Source organism: Nanorana parkeri, unplaced genomic scaffold (genome assembly GCF_000935625.1).
Source record: "Nanorana parkeri isolate BGI_ZX_2015 unplaced genomic scaffold, ASM93562v1 scaffold1391, whole genome shotgun sequence".
Classification (NCBI taxonomy): domain Eukaryota; kingdom Metazoa; phylum Chordata; class Amphibia; order Anura; family Dicroglossidae; genus Nanorana; species Nanorana parkeri.
In genome coordinates, this window is record NW_017307659.1 from 175,933 (window position 1) to 188,623 (window position 12,691).

General features: G+C 42.4%; 1 protein-coding gene across 2 annotated transcripts in view; it reads left to right on the forward strand.

The window, feature by feature from the left end:
* KLHDC8A (kelch domain containing 8A) overlaps nucleotides 1–5,244 on the forward strand; it is a 48,321-nt gene extending 43,077 nt beyond the window's left edge. Inside the window, exons 5-6 of one of the 2 annotated variants that reach the window (XR_001941926.1) lie at nucleotides 1,280–1,530; nucleotides 5,227–5,244. Coding sequence is in view for 1 of the 2 variants with exons in the window: in XM_018569768.1 (XP_018425270.1) it covers nucleotides 1,280–1,473 (194 nt within the window). In the remaining variant the exon portion in view is untranslated. Of the gene's footprint in view, nucleotides 1–1,279; nucleotides 1,693–5,226 lie in introns of those variants that run through there. The other variant, XM_018569768.1, reaches the window with a different exon arrangement.
* Nucleotides 5,245–12,691: the final 7,447 nt, after the last annotated feature.

A 12,691-nucleotide genomic window follows, 5' to 3' on the forward strand; every position in this document is an offset into this window, starting at 1 on the left:
CTGTGTTGCCTCCCCCTCTACTGGACTATTTTTTTGGATGTCCCAGTGGTTAAGGAATTTAACTCCTTGTGTCCAGTGATGTGCGCTCAAGAAAACAGGATTATTGTAAAATACTTTCTTCTGGAGTACATCACAGTAGCCTTCCCTCTGGTTTCTGTGATCCACTCTTGTATTACTTGCTACAAAACTGAAACAGGCTGGGAGTGGGAGTGGCTAATCAGGGTTGTCTTATAGCTTTGATTGATTTGCCAGTTTCCAGTCACCTTAAGGTAGCTGCATAATCCAGTGTTTAAAGTGCATCTGAAGCCAAAACTATTTTTTGTTTAGTTTTGAATAGGGTGGCGAAGTTAGGGAGATTCACCCTCTCTATTTGTCCTGGTGACTGTATCACTGAAAATGAAAGAAGAGCCCAAATTTTGGGTTGTCACCAGAAAAGAAATATATGGGGGACACTAGTTCTTGTGATGTTGTTAACCACCAGGGATTTTTCTCTCTTTGAAGAGATTTCATCGCACTTCCTGTTGTGGCTTTTGGACAAGAAGTGAAGGGAAATCTCCCTAATAGGACACAGATGATAAAAAATCTTGACAGGGGTTATAACTCTCCCTTACTCTACCCAAAACTACTTTTACTTTAAGGAATTTAACTCCCTGTGTAGTGTGATGTACTCAAAGAAACATATTTAACAAGTAAGGTGTTTCCACATACAGTATGTAGATTGATGTATACAGCCCTTTGAAGACTATATTCGCTGATGAATGGGGACTTTATCACAGATAATGTGTTAGTAATGTAGAGATACCACCTGCCTCAAAGGGAATGTTTTTATTAATTGAAAATGGTATAAAAAGTCCTTTTTTTTTTACATGATAATTTTAGATATTTTTGATAATTACTGTTTGTGTTTTTAAGAAAATTATGGTTAATAAATATTGTGTATTTAACAATGGTTTTGTAATTTACTAATTAACATTATAAGGTACCATAAAAGTTCCCTTTTTTAGGTATGTGGATACAATTGTAGAATATATCAGAAGATTGTGTGTTAAGCAAAAATATATACATGTTCGTATATGTTATCAGGAAGATAAGCATATGAAGCAGAATGTTGTGGTTGCAGAATGTTGAAGGCCTGCAGTGACATTCTGCTTAAATAAAAATAAAGATAAATTTAAGGTGGTGTAACAAGCTATTTTTAATATAACACATTAGTAATAATTATGGTTAATGAAAAGTACAATAGTAAATATATTATAATTTTAATGATTAATCCATGCAGGAAACCAACCAACAGTCCTGGAAACAGCAGAGATATTCCATCCCTTGAAGAACCGGTGGGAAAATCTAAGCCCGATGCCAACGCCACGGTGTGCCTGTGCCTGTATTGTCCTGAAAAATAGGTTGTATGCAATAGGAGGAGTAAACCAGGTTCCTAGCTCTGCTGTAGAAATGCTGAGTTTAGTAGAAACTTGACTAAGGTTTTTGAATGTTAGGTGGCTGTTGTAAGCACTGAGAGCATGAAAGAGCACAGTATTTGCTTAGGTTGTGGGAATAAGATTGTATGCTAGTAGAATAGCCTGCATTGATATACACAAGATTATTTATATGATCGTAGACTGCCAACCATGTAAAAGGAATACAAGTTTGCCTAATTGAAATTATTTTAATGTGTTCGTTTGACGATCAGACAATTCACAACCCAGGACCAAGGGCAACTCCACTGATTACAGATTTCTGCACATTGAGTGGAGTGAAGCTAGATTCAGGCAGGCCCCTCACTTCATTGCTGTGAGGGGCCTGACAAGGAGATCTGTCTCATTTTGGCATAGCTTTTAAAGATTGATCTAGCATATAAAGTGTATCTGAAGCCAAAACCTTTTTTGTTTCGTTTTGGCCATAACAGGTAGGAAAGTCATTGAGAGCCAATGGTGATGAGGCATCTGTCCAATTTGTTGCATTGCTAGTGCAATGTTACCCACTGAGCTCTGCAATGTTACCCACTGAGATCTTGCACCTAACTTGTTCAACATGTGTCTTGTGTCCTGTGAAGGATTTGTTCCTTTTTCTCCATAGAAAAGCAAATGATCAACATCAACATACCACCTAGTTTACTCCTAAATTGGCAAATAATCTCATGACCGTTGCAAATCATGATTAGATACTTAGACCTTTTTCTGGCTACCTTTAGGGCATTGATAACATATTGGTGTATGGGTGGGGGATGACTCATAATTTCATAAAGTGACTAAAAGAAATCAGGTTGGAATGGAGATAACCAGGGTTATGGCAGCTACAGCCCAACTGTTTAGATAAATGAAATATATTGTTTTGTATAAATTGTTGGCATATAACACAGAAAAGAAATATGTGAACACGCTTTAGGTGGTCTACCTGCACTCTCTAGTTAGAACATAGTAAAGAATTAGCTAATCATACTTGAATAACATAGTATTTATGTCTCAGCAGCATATCATGATTATTTTATAATAGATGCATAGCTAGTATCTGAATCGTTATGACATTGCACATATTGTTTGTCATTGCTTAAAAAAGGGAGACATATTCAACTGTATAATACAAGGCCTCAGTTGGAATTTACATACACGGATAGATCAGGCCAGACAAAAAATATATGACTATTTTGGCAATTAAAGGTCTATTCTATTTGAAGCTAAAACATCAACTGAAATTTGAGTTCAGCTTTAATAAATGTGCATTACATATCTATAGTTTTAGGTAATATACCAGGATACCATACATACAGATTGTATATTCAAGGGGAAAAGTAAACTTAATGCTGTAAATGCATTGTTGTCTATTTTAACATGCATGGTTAGCAGACCATGGTATATGTATGAAGCAGTATGTTTATACAGCGGTTTTATCTGTATAATCAATTTTTGTAATAAAACATTTAGAAAATATAAAACTGTCAGTTGTGTATCCTACATGTGCTGATTAATAAAGTTCTACTAGGTTGTTTGAGAAAGGTGTTTCATTTGCATTTCACAACAACACAATACATGACAATAATTACACGGAAAACAGAAATACCAACTTTCCTGGTCACAAATAAAAACTTTCAGGGTTGTGTACTTTGTTAAGAACTTCAGAATATTTTATCAATAGATGTATGTTATCCAACATCCAGCATCAGCTTCTTTTCCTGAATTTCCAAACTATGATATCATCCATACTGCCATCTAGTGTACAGAAAAAGTCAAGGCAGAACTAGAAACCCTTTTTAATAACGCTGAAGTTGAAAAAAAATGTATGCATTGCTTAAAAATTTTCTTTAAAAATGTAATCAAAACCTCTAAAAAGCTCTGATTCCATTATTAGCTTTCAGAAGTCACATAATTGAACAGAGATTCGTTTTGTGCAATGAACATGTCACATGATTTCATAGTAATTAACTCCTATTTCTAGGAGGCTTCACTCTTTGTTATTCATCATATCTAAACAAACAGCACTATAAAGCCATAAAACTATCAAAGCAAAATCTGGGACACTCTTCTGAAGAAGCTTTCAAACTTTTGGAAACTTTTAAGATCCCCCTTAGCACTGTAAAATACACCTGTATGAAATTCAGGTGTCACATGATGTCAAACTATATCTGTTTATGGAAAGCCCCATAGTTTGTTAGATAACATATTTAGGCAAAGAACATCATTAAAAAAGTTAAAACGAGAGGGGCATGTCCGAGGCATGGCGGAGTGAACACACTCTCCCGACCCGCTCTCCCGACCCACCAGCTTATTATAGCACTTACCTTGTTTATCATCAGATCACCCCAGAAAAAGAACCCCGATACTCCTAGACCATCGGCACCAGCCAAGATTAAGGACTTCTTTAATCCAGCAGTCCCATCGGGAGCGGGTGTAAGCCCCAGTAGAGCCGCAGCCTCGAGTAGCGCGCCATCCCCGGAACTACCAGCTCCCTCCTCCCCGGCTGTGCCGCGTTTCTCCACACCTTCACCTAATTCCAGGTGCAGCGAAGACAGCAGGACAATGCCATTGACCCCAGGACCGACTGAGGACTTGGATACACTGGACCCTGAGACGCAGCGGCCCTCTGCCAATCTAGACATTGGGGCCATACTTCGTTCCTTGCCTACGAAAGCAGATATAGAGGCACTGGTACCAAAATTTGAGGAGACCCATAGCCACGACATTCACGAACTGCAGCAAGAGGTACATCAACCCATGACGCCAGTCGATGGTGACGACAAATTTCCAGTTAAGGAGGAAATACACCGGAAAGCCTGGTCCCAGGGTTCCTTGGACTTTGATGGAGCTACAATTCGAAATCTCCCTGATCTATCCAGGGCGTTGCTGCAGCAGAGGCGCAGCAACGCTGCGGGAAGCAGGTATTGTTTAGCGTAGGGGCTTTCCGTTTCACCTCATTGTGAGGAAGAATGCTACCACCTTTGCCCTGAAAAAACCAGCAGATTTACCCGCTCTATTCTTGTTCCTTGTCATGGAGACGTTTTCTATACCTGCTTGGCTGCAATACCTGCCTGTGAACTTCTTTCACCAACGTCCCCTGCCAGCCCGACGTTCTGCTTCCTCCCGGTCTTCTCAACCACAACGCCGGCGGAGGGCTTCTTCTCAGGTAGACCGCAACAAATCCTAACCGGGCCTGTGATCAGACCATGCCAGTCGGTGTGTATGGTACCAGTACCTGTTTTTCCCAGAGCTGTGCGGAAAGGTTTTTTTGTTTTGTTTGGTGCTTTTTGTGAGGTCATTCTTCAGTGTATACCTGTATTACCCCAGGGGCTATAACTCTGTACATAGACTTTTACCGAGCACTGCACGAGGAGTGAGGATTATTGTTTGAGTTGCATGCCATGAGGTGTTGTTCAGTAGTACAATATTTTCCTCACACCACTAAGATGCCACCTGCAGATATTTGATGTTTTCCCCTAAGTAGATGTTATGTTTTCCTGCTTCTGGGACAATGTGGGCAAGTCACTTTAACCCAGGGGTCTCAAAGTGCCGCCCCGCAAGCCAACGCCAACCCGCGAGCCGGTACTATGTGGCCCGCAGCCAGCTGACAAGTCGGGCACACGGTCATGGACCGCCTGCCCGACTTGCGAGAGCACCTACACGGTCTGCATCTCTTTCGGATGCAGACCGCAGAGCTGTTCCTGTCAGCTCCGGCCGGAGCTCTGTCAGTTCTGAGCTCCGGCCGAATAGAGTGTATTATTATATGTGAGGGGGGGTGTATTATTATGTGTGAAGGGGGGGAGTCCCCTATATTTGAGGTGTGATTAGGGATTCCTGTGTCACAAACTTGCGTTTTCCTGCAGCAGGAATGCCTAATCTGGCGTTTACATGCAGCAACTGTCACCCATTCAAGTTACTGATCAGGTGACAGCCGCTGCATGTACATGCCTGCATACCGCAAGTAAACGTATGTGATATGATTACATGCAGTTACAAAAACAATCACTATCCCTGAATCAGGCGGATGCAGAGTCTAGTCTGGGGGGGGGGACTGCCAGAAAATAAGCCCCCCCCCCATCTGGCTCTTCCACTAAACCACTTTTACTGCTCATCAGTTTAGTGTTATCAGTGATTAATGGCCCTAAAATTATTCCTCTATTGATTCCTAACTGCATGTAATCCTTTCACATATGATTACATGCTGTGTGCAGGCGTTTACATGCAGCAGCTGTCACCTGATCATTAATTTGAATCGGTGACAGTTGCCGCTTGTAACATGTGCATACATTAAAACTGGTACTGTATATAGTAGCGGCCCCCACGGGACTAAAAAATGTGTCCAGTGGCCCCTGACTAAATTTAGTTTGAGACCCTTGCTTTAACCTCTTAGAGCATTGTTCTTGCAGGCTTATGTCAGCTATGTTTTATATGTAAGATCTCCTCCGCTGGTATATACAGCTGACGGGACAATGTATCATTACTGGTGAACCATTACCTTTCTCTCTCCTCCTTTTGGGTACCGGCTCACGCTCCTTTTCCTTTCCATTCACCATTTGAGCTGACTTACGGAGGGCAGCTGGTGGCCCTGGGGACAGAGATGGAACGGTCATGTTCTATTACTGGTGTTGCTGCCCAATGAGGTCCCTATGCTATGTTGATATTCCTTGTTATGGATACCTGTACTCACTGACTCTCTTTCCTTATATATAACATAAGTGCTTAGAAGTACGGGTTAATAGTGTGAGTGGATTTTCACTCTGTTATATACTGGTTTCGGAGTGGGCGGATGAGTGGGATACTGCTTTGTTTAGCCACACCACCACCTGGGTTTTGCGGCCATGAGGGTAGTTCCCTTTTGTGGGTGAGCAATTGGGGTGGTTACCCCTTTAGTGTGTTTTTATATTTTTCTCTCACTCTTTCTTCTTTTGGTATTCTTACTCTCTTGACCGCTTGCTGTCTGACTCTTGTGTTTCTATTTCCTAAATCTCCTCTCTTGTTTGCTTTATATTCACCCTCTTCTGCTTCAATTCGCCTCTCCCCCCTCACCTGTTCTATATTTTTTTCTTTTTTTGTCTCTCCTAGCGCGGTGACTCACCTCTTTTGTGTACACTGAGATGGCAATCATGAGCTCCCTGCCATGTAACCTCCTAGTGTTGCTGAATGTCAAGGGGTTGAACATCCCGGAGAAGAGGACTGCAGTACTCAATGAATTGCAACATTCACGGACACAGGTGTGTTTCCTCCAGGAAACGCATTTTTGGGCATCCCAGATCTCAAAACAGCTATTTTCCATATACATATCATTATGGCTCTCCAGAGTCAGCATTATGGTGCATAAGAATATACAATTGCCGTTTATGGATGCTTGGTTTGGTCCTGATGGAAGATCCATCTTTGTGAAGGGCACAGTGGGTCGAACCTGTACATGCCCAATGTGGGTCAGATTTTTTTATCTGGAGTGAACCCTGGAAAGCTCAGTGATTTTATGGGGAGTCTGTTGGTCCTGGGGAGGGGACTTTAACATGGTGCTTGATCCCAATTTGGATAGCTCACGGTCCTCTTCGCACCTCTTTTATGCCCCCCTCAGAAGGGTCAAGGATTGCCTACGACAATATCAGCTGGTAGATGTTTGGCACTTATTACACCCTAAGGAACGTGACTATACCTGCTATTCTAACCCCCATAGCTCGTACTCTCGGATAGACTTTTTCATGATCCGCTATCCAGATTTCCCTACAGTGCGACGGGCATCTATTGGTGTAATTTATCTTTCTGATCACCCCCAATTACCTTGTCTCTTGACTTACTACAGACGTAAGATCGACAATGGAACTGGCATTTAAACAAGTCTTTCTATCTTGCTTTGCATGTAATGAGTCTATCTCATATATTAGTTTCACCTTTTAAGTTGCATTAGTGAAATAAATGAACTTTTGCACAATATTCTAATTATTCGAGTTTCACCTGTATTTCCATCTCTAACTTCCAACTGTGTGGCCTTCAAACAGCCTTCCTATTCAGATGGTCAGTCGATTTATTGTGATACTTGGGTACTAATATACCGTCTGATCGCACACATACATTTACAATTAACTTCTCTCCTCTCCTTAAGGACATTTGGTCGGACCTATCAAACTGGCATTCAGGCATGTTCTCTTGGTTCGGTAGATGCAATAGCCTAAAAATTATTGTTATGCCATGTTTTCTCTACCTTTTGCAGACTCTACTGATCCGCTGGGTTTTCCATTAAACACATACTCACATGCCATGTGATCTACTGGTGTTCTGAAGGCATCTGACGCTCTGCTACTTCACATCCAGTATCATATTGCCATTTTTCTTTGATGTCATCCGGAGTCGACTGTATATTTTTAATTCTTGCAGTTGGCATTGGAACTGCAACCAACTAATTGATAATATTATAATAACAATTAAAAATTGATAATAATCGATGAGAATAGTTGTCAATTATTCTCATCCATTAGTTGGTTGGATTCCCTAGCTCTCTCCTCCATAATGGGAGGAGGGCACAGCAAGCAGTGGATGGGTGCAATAGCCAGCCTGCTACTGGCTATTGCAATTCAATTATTGAAAATAGGTAGGAAAATAGTAATATTCGGTTTCGGCCTGACAAATTCTGCTGCGGGAGGTGCGTTGCAGTGCCTTTCATTTCAATTGCACCCCAAATGCGCCTCCCACCCACAGTGTGATCACTCGCACTGAAACGCACGGTACCGCAATGCCATGCGTTCCAGTGCAGTTGCCAAAAAATGGCAAGCAGTTTTATTCTGAAGTAAACGTTATGTTTGTAACACTATATTTGTGTATTTTATTTTACATTACGGATGGTATTTTTTTAAACCGATTAATCGAAAAAATTATTGGCCAACTTATCGATTATGAAAATAATAATTAGTTGCAGCCCTAGTTGGCACCATCATTAGGGTACATTAAAACATGAGCACGTTGGTAACGGAAGAAGCAGCAGAGGTTTCCAGGTGAGATGGATAAAAATCATGATAAGGCAGTTGCAGGGCCGTCTTTAACGCAGGGCAAAAGGAGCAGTTGCCCAGGGCCCAATCATTGTTGTGGGGCCCAAAGCAGCTGCCCCTTTGGCCCACATAAGATAAACACATGCTGGGCTGGCAGCCTCACCTGTGTAGGCAATGGGGCCTGCACCAGCCCTGCCCCCTGTCTGTGTACACAGCATCGGTGCTCTACAGACAGGAGGCTACATACAGCAGCATAGACGTGGCTCTGGGCTCCGCCCACTATCAACTCGGCCCCTACCCCTGCTCTCCGTACTCTGCTCTCCTGTGTTGTCTGGGGCCCTGCTGGGAGCCCACACCGTGCCCTGAGATGGCACCCCCACTGTGTCCCCTCCTGCCTCCCCTCTCTGGACCTTCACACCAAGTAAGTGCCCAAATATGCCACAGTTTATGTATGCAACAGATACATATACTGTGTGCAACACATACATATGCAGAGCAGGTTCCTGACATTGCTTCTCTAGTTCAATCTATGCTGCTGAAGCAGGATTTAGAGCCGGGGGTCGAATGACGATTTGCCAGGGGTCGCCCGCTATTAGATAGCGGATCCCATCCACACGGGAGAGAAACACTTTCTCCTGGAAAGGTTTACTCTGCTCAATTTTTTCTGACTTGCGGCTGCCGTAAGTCAGAAAAAAAAAAGCCCACTAGCTACTGCACCAGCCATCTGATGCTGTCGCCAATCAGCAGAGGGGGACCTGCAGTTCTCCATCAGGTCCTCTTCTAGTGATTGACAGCAGCAGAGGGCGGGTGCAATAGCTAGTCTGCTATTGGCTTTTGCAAAGTGAAATAGCCAATAGGAATCTAGCTATGCATTCCTATGGTAGTTTCTTTTTTTTTTTTACGGCGTACGCCAGTGGTTCTCAACCCGCGGGTCGCTGTGTGATTTCTGCTGTGCTAGGTCAGAGTCCTCCTCAGCCCTCTCCTAGTGCAGCAGTGTCAGTTCTCCCGCCACGCCGCCAGATGTCGCTGCAGCAGCTGCGTCATCCCTAAATTTTACCGTTGGGGGGTCACCACAACTTGGCAAATGTTACCAAGGGGTCCCGCCCCTAGAAAGGATGAGAACCACTGATTTAGAGTTTTTAAAGAAAATTTCATTATCAAGTTCTATGTATGGCTGCAGCAAAGCTTCCTGCGCTCTCAATACTAGGGATGCACCTATAGGTAATATTACAAATGCTAAAAAACTGTATATAACACCTAAAAAACATGAATTATAACGTGAATTATAAATGTGCACTGCGCTATAGAGACCAACTACATTTGCAATCTAATGATAATCTACATGTGAAATAAATACAGAAATATATAAATATGCAGAATCACCCTATGGTGAATAAATACATATTAGGTATTTTTCCACTATATATTGTATTTATTCACCATAGGGTTATTCTGCATACTTATATATTTATTTCACATGTAGATTATTAATAGATTGCATGTGTAGTTGGTCTATAAAATGCAGTGCACTTTTATAATTCACTAGGTGAAGCTACTGCACCGATACCGATACCTGCACAGCCCGTCTGAGACCCCATACACAGCCCTCCTGAGATGCCGCATAGTCCTCCCGAGGCTCCGTACAGCTTCCCACCAGGATATTGAATATCCTGTCTCTCTCTCCTGGCTTTCTGTCCTTGCTCTTTCTCCTGGCTGTCTCTCACTCTATCCCCTGGCTGTCTCTCCTGCCTCTCTCGCCTCTCGGTCTCTCCTCTTTCTCTCCTGTCTGTCTCTCCTCGCTCTCTCTCCCAGCTGTCTCTCCTTGCTCTCTCTCCTGGCTTTCTTTCCTCAATCTTTCTCCTGGCTGTCTCTCTTTTCTCTCTCCCCTGGCTGTCTCTTCTTGCTCTTTTTCCTGGCTGTCTCTTCTTGCTCTCTCCCCTGGCTGTCTCTCCTTTCTCCTGGCTGTCTCTTCTCTCTCTATCCTTGCTGTCTCTTTTCTCTCTCTCTCCCCTGGCTGTCTCTTCTCTCTCCCCTGGCTGTCTCTCCTCACTCTCTCTCCTGGCTGTCTCTCCTCTCTCTATTCTGACTGTCTCTCTCCTGGCTGTCTTGCCTCACTCTCTCTTCTCTCTCTCCTGGCTGTCTCTCCTCTGTCCCCTGGCTGTCTCTTTTCTCTCTCTCCCCTGGCTGTCTCTCCTCGCTCTCTCCCCTGTCTGTCTCTCCTCCCTCTCTCTTGTTTATTCTTTAAAAAAGTTGCAGTGTGGTGCTAGACTGTTCGGGATTCGCTTGAAGAAAAGGCAGCAACCCTTGCAGCACCATTCTGTTTACTATGCGATCGGCATAACATAATGTTGCCCCACCTCTTCCATATGCTGCTGTTAGGGCCGGGGGGAGGAGGGATGGGCGTCTAAGAAATTGTTTGCCCAGGGTCCAATCAATATTAAAGACGGCCCTGGGCAGTTGCAAAGCTGGGCTTTATAACTGAGTGAGCCATTTCCTAAAAAACAATATTAAATCCTTTTTGCAATTTGCCAAAAAGCAGGTGAAATACACAGCAAACATTGCAGAAAAAAAACTCTCTGGTCTGATGAGAGCAAGAAAAACATTTTGGGTTTTGTACAAAGCGCGAATAGAAATGTGTGGCGATACAAGTCATCAGTGCATAGTACCCTGAGAATGTCATCCCCACAGTACATCAATATTGGTGAAGCATGTTGCTGGAATGCTTTTTATTGATAGAGATTGGAAAACCAGTCAGGATTGAGGGATAGATGGAGCCAAATACAGAGCAATTCTTCAGGAAAATCCATTTCAGTCAGCTTTCAGACTAGGGTGGAGGTTCAGCTTCTGGCTAGACAATGAAACACCCAGCCAAACTACAAAAGTAAGGTTAATACCAATAATTTGAATGTCTTGGAATCACTGAAAATCCAGACCTCTGTCCCACTAAGAATAAGGCAAAATATGAAAAAGCTGCAGTAGCTATCCGTTCTGACCTTCAAGGTATTCGGTATGTTGTGAAAATCAATTTGTCATATCCCAAACAATTAAATCCATCATAATCCTATACTGTAGCACTGCAAATGTAAACGCATCCAAGTGTGTTTTCTTTACCTGCTATGAAATAAGACTATACCATCTGTGTCATCAAATAATTAGTGATTATTAATACCTTTTAATTACATAGTATCAACATATTCAGTAGTACTTTAGAATCCTATCAAAATAACAAAATAAACATACAAAGCTTAACATGTGTAACCATAAAAACTTTGTTTGATGAGTTGGTTAAAGTTACAGTATATTAGAGATATCTACAATGCAATAGTAAATATATACCACACCCAAATCTATATAAAAATACCTAGAGAGAAGAAGGGTCTCAACAGAATAGAAGAGAATGCCTCAGTCATCAATTGATGTTCTTATTATGCATTCTATCCTCCTCTCCAGGCATAACATATATGTACGTTTTTACACAACTAGATGCAGGGCTGAATTTACTCCCTCTGCTGCCCCAAGGCCATGTTCCTTAATGTGCCAAACACCCCCAATGGAGAATGGCAACCAGCAATCATGGATTGGTGAGATTTGTAGTCTTCTATAGCCGGTTGCTATTCTCAATTAATGTATAATTGTTAATTATGCAGCAATGGAGAATGGCAACCGGCTGTAGAGGATTACAGATCCCATCATGCCATGATTAGACAGCAATTATACAAGGGTGCATACAGATCGCACCAGGGTTGCCTGCAGATCTCACCAGGGCTGCGTTTGGGTCTCAGCAAGGCTGCATGCAGGGCTCACCAGGGATGGGCGCAGGTCTCGCCAGGGCTTTGTGGGCGGGTGCCAGGCTCTCCAGGGATCTGCATAGAGCTGCTGGGCTGAACAGGTGGCATCCGGGCTTGTGCCGGGCTCCAGGGCTGTGCTAGTGGGTGTGGGGCTGTCCTGTGCTGTGCCGGCGAGCGCCCGCAATTTGCAAGTGAAATTCAAAATCCATGGTGTAGGGCTGCACTGGACAGCAGTATGCGGAACACATAGTACAACCGATTTGTTTTCTTTATTTTTTTACTTTATCACTTTTTTTATTCTTATCTTATCTTTTACTGTTTTATTTTTTATTATTTTTTTTATTTTATAATTTTGTACTTTATCACTTTTTCATTTTTTTATTTCAATTATTATTATTTTAGTTTTTACATTTTTTCAATTTGACTTTTTTTTTTATTCTAATTTTATTTCACTTAACGTTTA